Genomic DNA, 20,338 nt, shown 5'->3' with positions numbered 1-20,338 from the left:
GATGGGGGCGTCGCCTTCCCCTGATTGCCGGGTCATCTCCTACCCCTGAGGGCTCCCAGACTGTGAGAGGGGGCAGACCAGGCTGAGGGACCGCTCCCCTCCAGTGCATGAATTTTCATGCACTGGGCCTCTAGTAATAAAAATATTTTGCCACTAATATATTATGGGTTAAATTGTGTTCCTCAAAAATTCACTTGTTTTACTTAGCGTAGGGAGTGGGTAAGGGAGGTGAAAGAGGGTATATGGGGTAAATAGTGATGGAAAGAGATTTGACTTGGGGTGGTAAACACATAATACAGTGTACAGATAATGTGCTGTGGAATTGTGCACCTGAAACCTGTATGATTTTGTTAACCAGTGTTACCACAATAATTTTACTAAAAAGGGAAAAAATTCATTTGTTGAAGTCTGACCCCCAGTACTTCAGAATTTGATCTTATTTTAGAAAGGTTTTTGCAGATTTAATTAAGTAAGATTAAGACATAATAGAGTAGGGTAAACTTCAAATCCAATATGACTCATGTCCTCTTAAAAAGGGAAAATTTGGATGGTGATATCAGAAAATTTGGTCTCTCCCCTTGAGGTTTCAAAAATTGGAATAGCTATAATCCAAAAAAGGATTCCATGCTTAACACACAAATATGTCTGAGAGATCCACATATTGAAACATCTGAAGGTGGACAAGTGGGAGCTAACTTGTGAGGGGAGAAGGGAGAAGAGCTGAGAATGTGCCAAAGATTCAGCACTCATATGTGGAATATAAAACTGAAAGGAACAAATGAACAAACAAGAAAAACAAACAAACAAAAACTCATAGACACAGGCAACAGTATGGTGGTTACCAGAGGGAAGGGAGATGGGGGTAGAAACAGGGATCAAATACATGGTGACAGAAGGTGATTTGACTTTGGGTGATGGGCACACAATGCAATATATACATTATATATCATAGAAATGTACACGTGGACATCAATATAATCTTATTAACCAATGTCACCCCAATAAATTTAATAAAAATTAAATTAAAAAGAGGAAATTTTAACACAAGTAGTCACAAAGGGAGAACACTGTGTGAAGATGATAGAATCATGGCCATGCAGCAAAAATCTAGAAATTCCAAAGGCTGCCAACAAACTACCCAAAAGCTCAGAAACAGACAAGAGACAAGTTCTCTCTTATATAATCACAAGGAACCAACAAAACAGCCCTGCTAACACCTTGATCTCAGGCTTGTAGCCTCCAGAAATATGAGAAAATAAATCTGTGTTGTTTAAGCCACCCAGTTTGTGGTACTATTTAATGATTGTTCTAGGAAATTAACATATTTAGTGATATGAGTGGATCTCAAACACAACATGCTAAGTGAAACAAGCCAGATAGAAGAGATATATACTCCAGGATTTTATTTATAGGACATTATTGCAGAGATAAACGTATATGGACAAAACAGTTAGTGGTTGGTGCAGTGGGTGGGAGAAAGGGTTGATCACAAGGAAAAGATCAGAGGTTCAGTTTGGATGATGGAACTCTTCTATATGATGATTGTGGTAATGGTTACATAACCATATACATTTTACCAAACTTGAAGATTTATACACTAAAACTATAGATATAATTGCTGTTTGTAAATTCTATTTTAATTAAAAATAGGAAAAATAATAAATAACAAATAATATGAAAACATGTGTGCACTCTCATCATATCCAGCTAGGTCCCTACAGGCAACTTAATTGCTTCTTTTCTAAGACCTTGGGTTGAGAGCTATAGAAGTCCTCACAGGGAACATCTCCAAACCATTCCATGTCTCTATGGCTCCTTCCTGATTCCCATGAGTTAGCCCTGAAATCCCAATATGATTCAACATTACATCATTTTAAAGTGCTTAGCCCCCTTGGCTGTTATTTACGCACCCTAAGTACGTGCGGGCCTTCCCTTGGACTTCTGATCTGAGGATTTGTATGAGCCTACAATCATGGCCAGGGAAAACATCTCAAGTTGAATATTCTATTGATTGACTTTAAAATGATAACCCCTTTGTTTTACAGAGCTTTCTTCATTTGCTGTTTGCAGGCACAATTCTGTAAATTATGTAGGAGTGGTAATTTCATTCTTTATTTTAGAAGCAAGAAGAAGCCAAGTGACTCCTCCAAAATCACAGTAAGTATTAATGGTGGGTTTAAAACTTGTACCCAGGTCTCTGACTTCATGTCGGGTTTTCCTCCATCTTTACTTGTCGTAGAGATCTTAGATTCTTTTGACCAGTACCTGTTAGAGAACATCACCAAGAGTATATATACATTATTCCATGGTTAGATTTCAGATTTCAGAACCACTAGTCAGGATTGACTGTGCCTTCCATTTCAGCAGCAAGGTAAGCTTCTATGTTTCATACACATTTTTTAGTGTGAACAGTAATTTATGCAAAATCCACGGGGCACCTATACCTCCTATGAGTTGTTTGAGCACATAACTAGGTGTTTTGAACTTTTTTTTTTCTAAAATAGCGACTTGAGACTGGTGTTTAAATTCAAAACTTCATCAGTAAGAAGTACAGTGATACTTATCAAATAGCATTATGTTGCTTTCCTAAAAATTATTAGCAAAGAAGTAATGCTTCTATTGAATGAGTCTTAATTTCACCTTATTTACTATCTGTTGTGCTTTCACCAAAGGTTTTTTAAAAAGCAGACGAGAGTGAAATAACCTTCCTTTAAACTACAGAAGAGTTGCAATTGAATTAACAAGATCCATTGTAATCTTTTCCTCATAATTTCATCTTTATTATTACTAACATATCTACAAATGTTGATGGTGAAAGGCTAAAAGCATAGCTTTTGATTTGGTCACAGACGGATTTGAATAATGAATCTTGGATTTTCTTCATACTAGCTGTGCAATTGCAGAGCTTTACATAGTTTCTCAAGTCTTCAGTTCTCTTAATGATAAATTTGGAATTATAGTATCACATATCTTGCAATATTATTGTGAGGATTAAATGAAAAGATGTGTTTATGTATATATACATATGTAAACACATCCCTAAATATAATTTTATATTCCTATAGCTTTTATTTTTTGCAGAACATACTACATTCTACAAGTGCTTATGATTGTCAAAGGTTGATGAATCTACTGACTTCAGGGGCTTGTTTTGTAAAGTGAAGATGTGGAAGAGTTAGGACAATGTTAGAGAATAATGATTAGTGAATGATGTGTCCTTCTAAAGACCTCAAATTCAGATTAAAAAGATTTAAAACATTGTCCTGACTCAAGAACATATTTATATAAAAAGCTTAAACATGAATGCCAACACTAAAACAGACCTGGAGGCTAAAAGCAGCCAACAATTTAGGAACTTTCAACCCTGATCTCCGTGATGGAACTATGAGATGATTTCAATGAAAGAAAATAATGAGCTTAAGAAAGGAGACTCTTGCCTAGTCAGAGTGGCTCAGTTGGTTGAGCATTGTCCTATGCACCAAGAGGATGCAGGTTTGATTCCCAGTCAGGACACATACCTGGGTTGTGAGTTTGATCACCTGTTGGGGCATGTATGGAAGGCAACCAACTGATGTTTCTCTCTCTCTCTCTCTCTCTCTCTCTCTCTCTCTCTCTCTCTCTCTCTCTCTCTCTCTCTCCCTCTCTCTAAACATGTCCTTGGGTGAGGATTAAAAAGAAAGAAAAAAAGGAACCTCTTTCAACTCATATTAATATATGAATTTTAAGAAAGAAATTAAGCAAAAGAGTGGTTCATATGGGATGGCTAGAATAGCTACTTATGCTGACTGAGGAGAGACAGACAGAGAAACACCAGGAATACTAGTATCAGGGAACCAAGTGTGTGAGAAAAAGGATATCAGAGAGAGCGGTTGCAAGACTTCAAAACTCATCCACACCTGAATCCCTAAATTTTATCAGCCACTTTTCTCAAACAAACATAAAGGCTTTCATTTCATCCCGATAATAATATTATAGCTAACTCTTATCAGGCTATGCTATACACCCAAAATTTCACTCATTGCATTTAATCTACCATTTTATTTAATTCTCACAATAATACCATGAGATTCATTTCATTACAATCTTCATTTTGTATGTGGAGAAAATGTGGTTTGGCTACTTAGATTGAACCCAAAAACTCTTGGATAGTTAATGGTAGGACTGATATTTAGCTCATCTCAAAACCCAAGCTCTATACCCAATATTTTATATCTTCTCCTCAGAATTACCTCTTTTAGTTGTACATGCCCCTGTGTATCCAGTTACCCATCTACCATGCATATAGGTCTCAGCTACTTAACTAAAATGCTGAATACTGAGTTTGAAGCAATGGAGACAAAGAGTAATTGCAAGTTGCATTAAATTCAGTTTTATTTATATTAATGCCAATTAACTGAAGAACCACTCTGCCTATGTATATAACTTGGCTTTGGCAGTAATAATTTTTAAACTTAAAAACATTGCTGAACCTCTGTGCCTTATAAGTTAAATAGGGTAACAACTAGTCACTCTTATAGATTTATTGAGACAAATAAGTGAATATAGATGTAAGGTGTCTTGAGCATTTCCTGGCACCTAAGCAACATAGAAGTATAAGCATTCACTAGGCTCAGGGATATGACATGACACATATATTTATTCCAAATATGTCATGTTGATTAAGACATTACTTGTTTATACAAATCATTTACAAAATTTAAAAAAGGGGGAGATTATTCATTAAACTTCAGTTTTAATCATGTGTAATTCTATAGGTAATGAATGCATTAAACTTTGTTGGTAAACCCATACTTTAGATCTGATTGCCATAATAAAAATGTGCATCTGCTTATCACTTTTCTATCTATCTGTTTCAATTGATTTTTTGTTAATCTATGTGTTCCTTTATGACTCATTGCTATAGGACATCTTGTGATTCCCAAACAACATCCATGGAGAACAATACAGAAGTGACTGAGTTCATCCTCCTTGGACTAACCAATGTCCCAGAACTGCAGGTCCCCCTCTTTATAATGTTCACCTTCATCTACCTCATCAGTGTGGTTGGAAACCTGGGGATAATCATTTTGATTCTCGTGGACTTTCGGCTCCATACCCCTATGTACTTTTTCCTTAGTAATTTGTCTTTGGTTGACTTTTGTTACTCTACAGCTGTCACTCCCAAGGTTATGGCTGGGTTCCTTGTAGGAGACAAGGTCATCTCCTACAATGCATGTGCTGCGCAGATGTTCTTTTTTGCAGACTTTGCCACTGTGGAAAATTTCCTCTTGGCCTCAATGGCTTATGACCGCTATGCAGCAGTGTGCAAACCTCTACATTACACCACCACCATGACTACACGTGTGTGTGCATGTCTTGCCATAGGTTCCTATGTCTATAGTTTTCTGAATGCCTCTGTCCACACTAGGAACACATTCAGTCTCTCTTTTTGTAAGTCTAATCTGGTCCATCACTTTTTCTGTGATGTTCCAGCAGTCATGGCTCTCTCTTGCTCAAACAGGCATGTTAGTGAGCAGATTCTTATTTTTGTGGCAAGCTTCAACATCTTTTCTGCTCTCCTGGTTATCTTGATTTCCTACCTGTTCATATTTGTCACCATCCTAAAGATGCACTCATCTTCAGGGTATCAGAAGGCTTTGTCCACCTGTGCCTCTCACCTCACTGCAGTCTCCATCTTCTATGGGACTGCCATATTCATGTACTCCCAGCCCAGCTCCAGCCATTCCATGGACACAGATAAAATTGCCTCTGTGTTCTATACTATGGTCATCCCCATGTTGAACCCTCTGGTCTATAGCTTAAGAAACAAGGAGGTCAAAAATGCATTCAAGAAGGTTGTTGAGAAGGCAAAATTGTCTCTAGACTTCACCTGATAAAGTTGTAGGATCCACAATAACCTAGTTTCATTCCTGTCAGATGTTCAACATGCAATAATTCACATTTTAAGGCCCAACAATGCCCCTAAATTACTGAGATAATGCCATTGTTTTACTTCAAAAACCTATCAACTAAAAGGAAATATTGTGTCCAAATACATGATGTCTGAATTAGGATGGCCAAAAGGAACCTTAAGAATGTTGGGGGCCTTGCTTGTAATAAACCTTATTAATTATATTTAGCTTATTCACATGTTCATATTTTCTCTACCATGTAACAATGGAAGGATATATGGAAAACACGGCACACACAAATCCATGAAAAAAAATATGCAAGAATTCCATAAATGCACATACATGCAAAGGTGGGAAAATTTTTTAAAGGATTAGATGGAGTATGGCTAGTTTTTAATTAAAAAGTAAAAATAACTTATATATCAGATTATACATTTATGTTCAACATTATTTCTGTAGTTCAAAACTATTTCAGGAGTCTAAAATTAAGAAGAAAGTGACATGGGTATTTAAATAAAGATACATGCTTTTTGTTGGCACATTTTATTCAGAACTACATATGCATAATATTATAAAGGGATTAATATTTCTGTCTTCAGTAAGTCTTCTAGTAGAAGCAGTTTGCTCACAGGATGATTTTCAAAAGCAAAATAGCCAGAGAATAAGAAAAGGTGATTGCCCTAACCGGTGTGGCTCGGTGGATAGAGCATTGGCCTGCAGATTGAAGGGTCCCAGGTTCGATTCTAGTCAAGGGCATGTACCTTGGTTGCGGGCACATCCCCAGTGGGAGGTGTGTAGGAAGGAGCTGATGAATATTTCTAGCTCTCTATCCCTCTCCCTTCCTCTCTGTAAAAAATCAATAAAACATATTTAAAAAAAAGAAAAAAAAGGTGATTGAGAAATAATAAGGGAATTTTTCAGTTTTTCTGTATATGACAACCTTATCTTACATTTTGTAAACAAACAGCACTGATTAATAATAATGTTATTCATTTGTCTCATTGAAAATACTAAGAAAAGGTTAATGCCACTCATTCAGGGATGCTTCAGTGTTAGATGAGCTCTGTCATGTGTTATTCCTCTCCTACTCATTTACACTGAGTTCCTTGCTTTTTCTGGACAACTCCAAGCATGCTCCTGCATCAGGATCTTTGTCCTTGCTGTTACCAGTGCTCAGAAAGCTCCCTTACTTCCTTCAGGTCTTTGCTTAAATGTTTCCACATCATAGTCACCCCACCCACCAGCGGACACTGTTCCTTCCTTGCACTTCTTGCTTTAGTCTCCATAATTCTGATCAGTACTCAAATTAAACTATTATCATTATTCCTTTATTTTCCTACTGAGAGCATACACTACACCAGAGGAGTCACTTTGTCTTCCGAACTAACAACTTCATTTCCAATACACAAATTACAACCTGCTTTATAATAATTTCTCAATAAACATGTTAACAAATATATTAGTCAAAATTTGGATCCAGCAGTCAATATATTTGAACCACTGATAATTACATGAGTTCATTATAAAATTCTTTAGGAAATAATTTTAAGGGCCCTGCCTGGGTAGCCTCAGTTAGTTAGAATGCTGTCTATTCACCAAAGTTGCAGTTTGGATCCCTGGTTAGGGCACACACAAGAAGCCACCAATGAATTAATAAATAAGAGGAACAACAAATCAATTTCTCTCTCTCTCTCTCTCTCTCTCTCTCTCTCTCTCTCTCTGTCTCTTTCTCTCTCATCAATCAATTAATCAATACGATTTTAGAGCATTTCATGAGACATGGCTAGGTTTTTTTCCTATATTATCACTCACTATTTGTATTTTCCACTTTTGGACAAATTAATTTTTTAGAAACCACGCTATCGAATGGATCATATCAAACCATCTTAATACTTTTTCATTAGTATTTCTCATTAAGTGGAAAACAACACATGAAATAAGTTTTATTTAATAAATCATAAAAATGAGACTATAATATGTTTCCTATCTGATTGAATTTGAAAAATATATCCATAAATAATGATTATTTATTCAATGTCAATGGTTATAAACAGGTACAATGGTTATGTACCTTTCACCAAATTTCCTCTTTAGTTAATATTTTACTTTATCATATTACATTTGTGAAAACTAAGAAACCAATGTTGATTATTACTATTATCTAACACTTCAAGAAATTATTCAGATCATTATTTTTTACTAAGGTCATTTTGCTCTTACAGAATACAATCCAGGATGCAACATTGCACATATTTGTTGTGTCCCTTTAATCTTCCCTGATCTTGACAGTTTCTCAGTATTTCCTTATTTTTCATTACCTTAATATGTCTTTTGTAGAATGCCTTTCAATTTCTGTTTGTCTGATTTTTTTTTCACATAGTTATACAAAGGAATAGGTTTTGAGAAAGAATAAGAAGTGAACTTCTCATCATGTCCTATTAGGGGATACACATTATCAACATGACTTGTCACTGGGGGCTTGATCTTGATCGATTAAACAAGATGATCACTTAAACTTTTGCCAGGTTCTTCCATTAATGCTACTTCCCCTCTCCCCCCATACACTCTATACTTTAGAAGCAAGTCACCAAATTTCAATGCACACTGAGGTGGTAGAGACTACATTCCACCTCCTAGGAGAGGTCTATATAGATTACTAACAACTTTATTAGGGAAATGCAAATCAAAACTACAATGAGATATCATCTCACCCCTGTTAGAATGGTTATTATCAACATGATAAGTAATACCAAGTGTTGGCTAGAGTGTGGAGAAGAAGGAAACTTCATTCACTGCTGGTGGGAATAAAAACTGGTACAGCCACTATGGAAAACAGTAGAAATCAATGGAAATACATATTTTCTTAATTCTAATGATAGATGTTTATGTGGAGAATGATAAGGTTCCTAAAAAATTTAAGACTAGAGTTACCATGTATGACTTAGAAACTCCTCTTCTGGGTATCACCCCCAAAAGTTGAAAACATTTATTCACAAAGATATGCATCCCTATATTAATTGCAACACTATTTATGATTGCCAAGACATGGAAAAAACTGAAGTGTCCTTCAAAAGACGATTGGATAAAGAAGATGTGGTACATGTAGACCAGCGGTTCTCAACCTGTGGGTCGCAACCCCTTTGGGGGTCCAACGACCCTTCACAGGTGTCGCCTAAGACCATCGGAAAGCACAGATATTTACATTATGATTCACAAAAGTAGCAAAATTACAGTTATGAAGTAGCAACGAAAATAATTTTATGGTTGGGGGTCACCACAACATGAGGAACTGTATTAAAGGATCGCGGCATTAGGAAGGTTGAGAACCACTGATATAGACAATGAAATACTACTCAGCCATAAGAAAAGATGAAATATTGCCATTTGTGACAACATGGATGGACCTTGAGAATATCTTGCTAAGTAAAATAGGTTAATCAGAAAAAGCTAAGAACCATTTGATTTCATTCATATGTGGGATATAAAACTGAAAATCATAGACATAGACAAATGTATTGTGGTTACCAGAGAGAAGGGGTGTGGGGGTAGTAAAAGGTAAAGGAGGCCAAATATATGGTGACAGAAGATTTGTTGGCTTTGAGTGGTGGGCACAGAATGCAATATATAGATCATGTATTATATCAATGTACATTTGAAACCTACATAATCTTATTACCCAATGTCACCCCAATAAATTTAATAAAAATTAAATTAAAAAGGGGAAATTTTAACACACGTAGTCACAAAGGGAGAACACTGTGTGAAGATGAAGATAGAATCATGGCCATGCAGCAAAAATCTAGAAATTCCAAAGGCTGCCAACAAACTACCCAAAAGCTCAGAAACAGACAAGAGACAAGTTCTCTCTTCTGTAATCACAAGGAACCAACAGAATAGCCCTGCTAACACCTTGATCTCAGGCTTGTAGCCTCCAGAAATATGAGAAAATAAATCTGTGTTGTTTAAGCCACCCAGTTTGTGGTACTATTTAATGATTGCTCTAGGAAATTAACATAATTTTGATATGAGTGGATCTCAAATACAACATGCTAAGTGAAACAAGCTAGATAGAAGAGATATATATACTCTAGGATTTTATTTATAGGACATTATTGCAGAGATAAACTTATATGGACAAAACAGTTAGTGGTTGGTGCAGTGGGTGGGAGAAAGGGTTGATCACAAGGAAAAGATCAGAGGTTCAGTTTGGATGATGGAACTCTTCTATATGATGATTGTGGTAATGGTTACATAACCATATACATTTTACCAAACTTGAAGATTTATACACTAAAAACTATAGATATAATTGCTGTTTGTAAATTCTATTTTAATTAAAAATAGGAAAAATTAATAACAAATAATATGAAAACATGTGTGCACTCTCATCATATCCAGCTAGGTGCCTACAGGCAACTTAATTGCTTCTTTTCTAAGACCTTGGGTTGAGAGCTATAGAAGACCTCACAGGGGACATCCCCAAACCATTCTATATCTCAATGGCTCCTTCCTGATTCCCATGAGTTAGCCCTGAAATCCCAATATGATTCAACATTACATCATTTTAAAGTGCTTAGCCCCCTTGGCTGTTATTTACGCACCCTAAGTACGTGCGGGCCTTCCCTTGGACTTCTGATCTGAGGATTTGTATGAGCCTACAATCATGGCCAGAGAAAACATCTCAAGTTGAATATTCTATTGATTGACTTTAAAATGATAGCCCCTTTGTTTTACAGACCTTTCTTCATTTGCTATTTGCAGGCACAATTCTGTAAATTATATAGGAGTGGTAATTTCATTCTTTATTTTAGAAGCAAGAAGAAGCCAAGTGACTCCTCCAAAAGCACAGTAAGTATTAATGGTGGGTTTAAAACTTGTACCCAGGTCTCTGACTTCATGTCGGGTTTTCCTCCATCTTTACTTGTCGTAGAGATCTTAGATTCTTTTGACCAGTACCTGTTAGAGAACATCACCAAGAGTATATATACATTATTCCATGGTTAGATTTCAGATTTCAGAACCACTAGTCAGGATTGACTGTGCCTTCCATTTCAGCAGCAAGGTAAGCTTCTATGTTTCATACACATTTTTTAGTGTGAACTGCAATTTATGCAAAATCCACAGGGCAACTATACCTGCTATGAGTTGTTTGAGCACATAACTAGGTGTTTTGAACATTTTTTTCTAAAATAGCGACTTGAGACTGGGGTTCAAATTCAAAACTTCATCAGTAAGAAGTACAGTGATACTTATCAAATAACATTATGTTGCTTTCCTAAAAATTATTAGCAAAAGAAGTAATGCTTCTATTGAATGAGTCTTAATTTCACCTTATTTACTATCTGTTGTGCTTTCACCAAAGGTTTTTAAAAAAGCAGACGAGAGTGAAATAACCTTCCTTTAAACTACAGAAGAGTTGCAATTGAATTAACAAGATCCATTGTAATCTTTTCCTCATAATTTCATCTTTATTATTACTAACATATCTACAAATGTTGATGGTGAAAGGATAAAAGTATAGCTTTTGATTTGGTCACAGATGGATTTGAATAATGAATCTTGGATTTTCTTCATACTAGCTGTGCAATTGTAGAGCTTTACATAGTTTCTCAAGTCTTCAGTTCTCTTAATGGTAAATTTGGAATTATAGTATCACATATCTTGCAATATTATTGTGAGGATTAAATGAAAAGATGTGTTTATGTATATATACATATGTAAACACATCCCTAAATATAATTTTATATCCCTATAGCTTTTACTATTTGCAGAACATACTACATTCTACAAGTGCTTATGATTGTCAAAGGTTGATGAATCTACTGACTTTAGGGGCTTGTTTTGTAAAGTGAAGATGTGAAAGAGTTAGGACAATGTTACAGAATAATGATTAGTGAATGATGTGTCCTTCTAAAGACCTCAAATTCAGATTAAAAAAATATTATCCTGACTCAAGAACATATTTATATAAAAAGCTTAAACATGAATGCCAACACTAAAACAGACCTGGAGGCTAAAAGCAGCCAACAATTTAGGAACTTTCAACCCTGATCTCCGTGATGGAACTATGAGATGATCTCAATGAAAGAAAATAATGAGTTTAAGAAAGGAGACTCTTGTCTGGTCAGAGTGGCTCAGTTGGTTGAGCATTGTCCTATGCACCAAGAGGATGCAGGTTTGATTCCCAGTCAGGACACATACCTGGGTTGTGAGTTTGACCACCTGTTGGGGCATGTATTGAACGCAACCAATTGATGTTTCTCTGTTCTCTCTCTCTCTCTCTCTCTCTCTCTCTCTCTCTCTCTCTCTCTCTCTCCTCTCTCTCTCTCTCTCTCTCTCTCTCTCTCTCTCTCTCTCTCTCTCTCCCTCTCCCTCTCTCTCTCTCTCTCTCTCTCTCTCTCTCTCTCTCCCTCTCTCTCCCTCTCTTTAAATATGTCCTTGGGTGAGGATTAAAAAGAAAGAGAGAAAGGAAGGAAGGAAGAAAGAAAGAAAGAAAGAAAGAAAGAAAGAAAGAAAGAAAGAAAGAAAGAAAGAAAGAAAGGAACCTCTTTCAACTCATATTAATATATGAATTTTAAGAAAGAAATTAAGCAAAAGAGTGGTTCATATGGGATGGCTAGAATAGCTACTTATGCTGACTGAGGAGAGACAGACAGAGAAACACCAGGAATACTAGTATCAGGGAACCAAGTGTGTGAGAAAAAGGATATCAGAGAGAGCGGTTGCAAGACTTCAAAACTCATCCACACCTGAATCCCTAAATTTTATCAGCCACTTTTCTCAAACAAACATAAAGGCTTTCATTTCATCCCAATAATAATATTATAGCTAACTCTTATCAGGCTATGCTATACACCCAAAATTTCACTCATTGCATTTAATCTACCATTTTATTTAATTCTCACAATAATATCATGAGATTCATTTCATTACAATCTTCATTTTGTATGTGGAGAAAATGTGGTTTGGCTACTTAGATTGAACCCAAAAACTCTTGGATAGTTAATGGTAGGACTGATATTTAGCTCATCTCAAAACCCAAACTCTATACCCAATATTTTATATCTTCTCCTCAGAATTACTTCTGTTAGTTGTACATGCCCCTGTGTATCCAGTTACCCATCTACCATGTATATGGGTCTCAGCTACTTAACTAAAATGCTGAATACTGAGTTTGGAGCAATGGTGACAAAGAGTAATTGCAAGTTGCATTAAATTCAGTTTTATTTATATTAATGCCAATTAACTGAAGAACCACTCTGCCTATGTATATAACTTGGCTTTGGCAGTAATAATTTTTAAACTTAAAAACATTGCTGAACCTCTGTGCCTTATAAGTTAAATAGGGTAACAACTAGTCACTCTTATAGATTTATTGAGACAAATAAGTGAATATAGATGTAAGGTGTCTCGAGCATTTCCTGGCACATAAGCAACATAGAAGTATAAGCATTCACTAGGCTCAGGGATATGACATGACACATATATTTATTCCAAATATGTCATGTTGATTAAGACATTACTTGTTTACACAAATCAGTTTACAGAATTTAAAAAAGTGGAAGATTATTCATTAAACTTCAGTTTCAATAATGTGTAACTCTATAGTTAATGAATGCATTAAACTTTGTTGGTAAACCCATACTTTAGATCTACTTATCACTTTTCTATCTATCTGTTTCAATTGATTTTTTGTTAATCAATGTGTTCCTTTATGACTCATTGCTATAGGACATCTTGTGATTCCCAAACAACATCCATGGAGAACAATACAGAAGTGACTGAGTTCATCCTCCTTGGACTAACCAATGTCCCAGAACTGCAGGTCCCCCTCTTTATAATGTTCACCTTCATCTACCTCATCAGTGTGGTTGGAAACCTGGGGATAATCATTTTGATTCTCGTGGACTTTCGGCTCCATACCCCTATGTACTTTTTCCTTAGTAATTTGTCTTTGGTTGACTTTTGTTACTCTACAGCTGTCACTCCCAAGGTTATGGCTGGGTTCCTTGTAGGAGACAAGGTCATCTCCTACGATGCATGTGCTGCTCAGATGTTCTTTTTTGTAGCCTTTGCCACTGGGGAAAATTTCCTCTTGGCCTCAATGGCTTATGATCGCTATGCAGCAGTGTGCAACCCCCTACATTACACCACCACCATGACAACAGGTGTGTGTGCATGTCTTGCCATAGGTTCCTATGTCTATAGTTTTCTGAATGCCTCTGTCCACACTACGAATGCATTCAGCCTCTCTTTCTGTAAGTCTAATCTGGTCCATCACTTTTTCTGTGATGTTCCAGCAGTCATGGCTCTCTCTTGCTCAGACAGGCATATTAATGAGCAGATTCTTGTTTCTGTGGCAGGCTTCAACATCCTTTCTGCTCTCCTGGTTATCTTGATTTCCTACCTGTTCATATTTGTCACCATCCTAAAGATGCACTCATCTTCAGGGTATCAGAAGGCTCTGTCCACCTGTGCCTCTCACCTCACTGCAGTCTCCATCTTCTATGGGACTGTTATCTTCATGTATTTACAGCCCAGCTCCAGCCATTCCATGGACACAGACAAAATTGCCTCTGTGTTCTATACTATGGTCATCCCCATGTTGAACCCTCTGGTCTATAGCTTGAGAAACAAGGAGGTCAAATATGCATTCAAGAAGGTTGTTGAGAAGGCAAAATTGTCTCTAGACTTCACCTGATAAAGTTGTAGGATCCACAATAACCTAGTTTCATTCCTGTCAGATGTTCAACATGCAATAATTCACATTTTAAGGCCCAACAATGCCCCTAAATTGCTGAGATAATGCCATTGTTTTACTTCAAAAGCCTATCACCTAGAATAAAGGAAATATTGTGTTTAAAACATGATGTCTGAATTAGGATGGCCAAAAGGAACCTTAAGAATGTTGGGGGCCTTGCTTGTAATAAACCTTATTAATTATTTTTAGTTTATTCACATGTTCATATTTTCTCTACCATGTAACAATGGAAGGATATATGAAAAACACAGCACACACAAATCCATGAAAAAGGATATGCAAGAAATCCATAAATTCATATACATGCAAAAGTGGGAAACTTGTTAAAAGGGTTAGATGGAGTATGGCTAGTTTTTAATTAAAAAGTAAAAATAATTTATATATCAGATTATACATTTATGTTCAACATTATGTATTTCTGTAGTTCAAAACTATTTCAGCAGTCTAAAATGAAAAAAGTGATATGAATATTTAAATAAAGATACATGCTTTTTGTTGGCACATTTTATTCAGAACTACATATGCATAATATTATAAAGGGATTAATATTTCTGTCTTCAGTAAGTCTACTAGTAGAAGCAGTTTGCTCACAGGATGATTTTCAAAAGCAAAATGGCCAGAGTATAAGAAAAGGTGATTGAGAAATAATAAGGGAATTTTTCAGTTTTTCTGTATATGACAACCTTATCTCACATTTTGTAAACAAACAGCACTGATTAATAATAATGTTATTCATTTGTCTCATTGAAAATACTAAGAAAAGGTTAATGCCACTCATTCAGGGATGCTTTAGTGTTAGATGAGCTCTGTCATGTGTTATTCCTCTCCTACTCATTTACACTGAGTTCCTTGCTTTTTCTGGACAACTCCAAGCATGCTCCTGCATCAGGATCTTTGTCCTTGCTGTTACCAGTGCTCAGAAAGCTCCTTTACTTCCTTCCGGTCTTTGCTTAAATGTTTCCACATCATAGTCACCCCACCCACCAGTGGACACTGTTCCTTCCTTGCACTTCTTGCTTTAGTCTTCATAATTCTGATCAGTACTCAAATTAAACTATTATCATTATTCCTTTATTTTCCTACTGAGAGCATACACTACACCAGAGGAGTCACTTTGTCTTCCGAACTAACAACTTCATTTCCAATACACAAATTACAACCTGCTTTATAATAATTTCTCAATAAACATGTTAACAAATATATTAGTCAAAATTTGGATCCAGCAGTCAATATATTTGAACCACTGATAATTACATGAGTTCATTATAAAATTCTTTAGGAAATAATTCTAAGGGCCCTGCCTGGGTAGCCTCAGTTAGGTAGAACGCTGTCCATATGCCAACGTTGCAAGTTGGATCCCTGGTTCTTGTATGTTGAAGCTTGTCACATACAAGAAGCAACCAATGAATTAGTAAGTAAGTGGAACAACAAATCAATGTTTCTCTCTCTCAAATCAATCAATTAATACAATTTTAGAGCATTTCATGAGACATGGCGAGTTTTTTTTTTCCTATATTATCACTCACTATTTGTATTTACCACTTTTGGACAAATTAATTTTTAGAAACCATACTATTGAATGGATCATATCAAACCATCTTAATTCTTTTTCATTAGTATTTCTCATTAATGAAAAACAACACATGAAATAAGTTTTATTTAATAAATCATAAAAATGAGACTATTGTAATTTTCTATCTGATTGAATTTGAAAAATATATCCATAAATAATGATTATTTATTCAGTTGTCAATGGTTATAAACAGACAAGTCTTATGTACCTTTCACCAAATTTCCTCTTTAGTTAATATTTTACTTTATCATATTACATTTGTGAAAAATAAGAAACCAATGTTGATTATTACTATTATCAAAACCTTCAAGAAATTATTCGGATCATTATTTTTTACTAAGGTCATTTTGCTCTTACAGAATACAATCCAGGATGCAACATTGCGTATATTTGTTGTGTCCCATTAATCTTCCCTGATCTTGACAGTTTCTCAGTATTTCCTTATTTTTCATTACCTTAATATGTCTTTTGTAGAATGCCTTTCAATTTCTGTTTGTCTGATTTTTTTCACATAGTTATACAGAGGTATAGGTTTTGAGAAAGAATAAGAAGTGAACTTCTCATCATGTTCTACTAGGAGATATACATTATCAACATGACTTGTCACTGGGGGCTTGATCTTGATCAATTAAACAAGATGATCACTTAAACTTTTGCCAGGTTCTTCCATTAATGCTACTTCCCCTCTCCCCCCATACACTCTATACTTTAGAAGCAAGTCACCAAATTTCAATGCACACTGAGGTGGTAGAGACTACATTCCACCTCCTAGGAGAGGTCTATATAGATTACTAACAACTTTATTAGGGAAATGCAAATCAAAACTACAATGAGATATCATCTCACCCCTGTTAGAATGGTTATTATCAACATGATAAGTAATACCAAGTGTTGGCTAGAGTGTGGAGAAGAAGGAAACTTCATTCACTGCTGGTGGGAATGAAAACTGGTACAGCCACTATGGAAAACAGTAGAAATCAATGGAAATATATATTTTCTTTGTTCTAATGATAGATGTTTATGTGGAGAATGATAAGGTTCCTAAAAAAATTAAGACTAGAGTTACCATATATGACTTAGACACTCCTCTTCTGGGTATCACCCCCAAAAGTTGAAAACATTTATTCACAAAGATATGCATCCCTATATTAATTGCAACACTATTCTTGGTTGCCAAGACATGGAAACAATTGAAGTGTCCTTCAATAGATGATTGGATAAAGATGTGGTACATATAGACAATGGAATACTACTCAGCCATAAGAAAAGATGAAATACTGCCATTTGTGACAACATGGATGGAACTTGAGAATATCATGCTAAGTGAAATAGGTTAATCAGAAAATGCTAAGAACCATTTGATTTCATTCATATGTGGTATATAAAACTGAAACTCATAGACATAGACAACTGTATTGTGGTTACCAGAGAGAAGGGGTTTGGGGTAGTAAAAGTTAAAGGAGTCCAAATATGTGATGACGGAAGATTTTTTGACTTTGAGTCGGGGGCACACAATGCAATATATAGATCATGTATTATATTAATGTAAATTTGAAACCTACATAATCTTATTAACCACTGTCATCCAATAAATTTAATAAGAAATAAAATTTATCTATAAGGAAGAATTGTTTGTTTGTTTGTTTATTTCAGGAAAACCGAAACCAAGATTGTGAAACAAATTGTCAAGAATCCACCCTGGCCAGGGTGGCTCAGTTAGTTGTGTGTCATCCTGTGCACCAAAGGGTTGCTGGTTTGCTGCCTGGTCAGGTGCATGCCCAGGTTGCAGGCTCAATCCACACTGAGAGGGTCTGAAGCATGCAGCCGATCAATGTTCTGCTCTCATATCAATGTTGTTGTGGGGATTGAGCCCACAACTGGGCCATGTGCCCTGACTGGAAATTGAACTGTGACCTCTGAGCCATGTGGGCCTGGCAACAGTGATATTCTTACGTGAATTATGGTGCACAGAAAAGCCACTAAGATGAAGGTCCTGTTCAATAATTCTGAATCTGATTGGTGATAACCACCTGACTTTAAATTCTTGTAATTATTTGGCCAATCTGACTCTACCATATCAGTGAGGTTTGAGTTGTTTTTCTCTTTAATGGAACTATAAGGCCACCTCGACTTCTCATTTTTCTCCCTTATTACAAATTCTTGGAGAGAAATGGTCACACTATGAGAATGCTGGCCTGAAAATATTATGAAAGAAGATCGGTCCAGCCTCTGAAGGATGAAAGACCATGTGGAGCAGAGGTAGGCAGCATCCAGAATCAGCATGCAGAAATGTAAGGACATCTTGAACCTTTCAGCCCAACTGACCATGCAGAAGATATGCAACCTCATGAGTGAACCCATGTGAAAGCAGCAAAGTACCTGTTCTTAGAATTATGATAAATAAAAGCTGTTGTTTTAAGCCACTAAGTGTTGTGGTAATTTGTTGCATAGCAATAGACAACTGAGATGTATAATCTCTCTAACTAAAACTATGTGTTGAGCAGGACCTTCATCTTCCTAATGGCTTTTCTGAAAGCATTATTAACCTCTTTATTCCGTAGACTATAGACAATAGGATTCAACATGGGGATTATTATTGTATAGAACACAGATGCCAATTGATCGTTGTCCATAGAATGACTAGAACTGGGTTGTAAGTACATAAAGATTACAGTTCCATAGAATATGGTTACAGAAGTGAAGTGAGAAGCACAGGTAGAGAAGGCTTTCTTTCGCCCCTCTGCTGAGCGCATCCTCAGGATGGCAATGAATATGAACAGATAGGAGGTCAAAATAACAGTTAGGGCAAAGAAGACATTGAATGCTGCTAAGATGAAGAGCACAATCTCATTTGTGTAGATGTCAGAGCACGAAAGAGCCAGGATTGCAGGGATATCACAGAAAAAGTGATGGACCACATTGGAACGGCAGAAGGAGAGACAGAAGGTAAATCCAGTATGGATGGCGGATTCAACCAAGCCCCATACATGGCAGCCTAGGGACATTTGAGCACACACCCTGTTGGTCACAGTGCTGGTGTAATGTAAGGGTTTACACACCGCTGCATGGCGATCATAAGCCATGACAGCTAGTAGGAAACAGTCTGCACTGGCAAAAGCCACAAAGAAAAACATTTGAGCAACACATCCCCCATAGGAGATGACTTTATCCCCTGTGAGGAACCCAGCCATCACCTTGGGAGTAACAGCCGAGGAGTAAGCACAGTCTACCAGAGACAGGTTACTGAGGAAAAAATACATGGGAGTGTGGAGGCAAGAGTCCAACAGAATTAACATGATAATCCCAAGATTTCCCATGAGAGTGATGAGATATATAAGAGTGAATATTATGAAGAGGGGGACCTGTAACTCTGGGGTGTTGGTCAGTCCCAAGAGTCTAAATTCATTCACCTCTGTGCTATTCTCCATGGAGGTCATTTTTGAAATTGTGTTTCACCTGTCAAAACAAGAGAAGTAAAATGGATAAATTACTAATGCATGGGAAATGGCTCACAGCATACCCATGTTACCATGATGCCATTACCAGTGCAGGGTTGCCAATAACCAAGAGACTGCATCTTCTGACCTCCATCTTTCAATTTGTAAGGGTATGCACACATTTATTAGTTCCTGACTTCACTCAGATATTTCAAATGACCTTATCTTCAAAATATCTACTGTTTATTTTCATTTGGGTTGAAATTTTCTGCTTTCTCTGTCAATTACTTGGTCATCCCTGAGCCATGTAACACTCATATTAATGGAGCACTTACTATGTGCCAGGTAGTCTGAGAATAATAAATACTACCTCATTTAATCTCCCAGCTGTCCTATTAGTTAATTAACTGAGAAAAATGATGTGCCAATGCCTTTCTGGATGTGAAGTTCTGTGAAGATTATCATTTAAGCAATTGTGATCCATCTGAGATCTAAGAAAGAATAGTTTCCCTTTCTCTCCTCAGAGAAAACTGCCCCCTTGAAAGATATGCCCATCCCCAAAAGTGTAAAAATCTCAAAACTGTGACCGTTCAAACCTCTTGCTTCAACCTCTTGAGGGAAGTAGCAGGAAATGGAGGAAGATGCTCATCGCCATTTCATCCCCTTGGGGAGCAAT

At 36.4% G+C, this 20,338-nt stretch overlaps 3 protein-coding genes across 3 annotated transcripts; 2 read left to right on the top strand and 1 right to left on the bottom strand.

Annotated features, from left to right (window-relative positions):
- Positions 1-4,919: 4,919 nt before the first annotated feature.
- Positions 4,920-5,873, top strand: LOC308258103 (olfactory receptor 5B3-like; the record flags this gene model as incomplete). The annotated part of the gene is made up of 1 exon (XM_080688358.1): positions 4,920-5,873. Exon 1 carries the CDS (start codon positions 4,932-4,934, stop codon positions 5,871-5,873), a length of 942 nt encoding a protein of 313 aa, XP_080544484.1. The 5' UTR covers positions 4,920-4,931.
- A 7,765-nt stretch (positions 5,874-13,638) lies between these two features.
- LOC308258104 (olfactory receptor 5B3-like) lies at positions 13,639-14,592 on the top strand (the record flags this gene model as incomplete). The annotated part of the gene is made up of 1 exon (XM_080688359.1): positions 13,639-14,592. The coding sequence occupies exon 1, from the start codon at positions 13,651-13,653 to the stop codon at positions 14,590-14,592; it is 942 nt and encodes a 313-aa protein (XP_080544485.1). The 5' UTR covers positions 13,639-13,650.
- A 4,122-nt stretch (positions 14,593-18,714) lies between these two features.
- Positions 18,715-19,662, bottom strand: LOC308258004 (olfactory receptor 5B2-like; the record flags this gene model as incomplete). Its single annotated transcript, XM_080688234.1, has 1 exon — positions 18,715-19,662. The coding sequence occupies one exon, from the start codon at positions 19,660-19,662 to the stop codon at positions 18,715-18,717; it is 948 nt and encodes a 315-aa protein (XP_080544360.1).
- Between the last annotated feature and the right edge of the window lie 676 nt (positions 19,663-20,338).

This window comes from Plecotus auritus (genome assembly GCF_963455305.1).
Source record: "Plecotus auritus genome assembly, chromosome: 9".
NCBI lineage: Eukaryota > Metazoa > Chordata > Mammalia > Chiroptera > Vespertilionidae > Plecotus > Plecotus auritus.
This window is presented reverse-complemented; position numbering and strand designations above follow the sequence as displayed.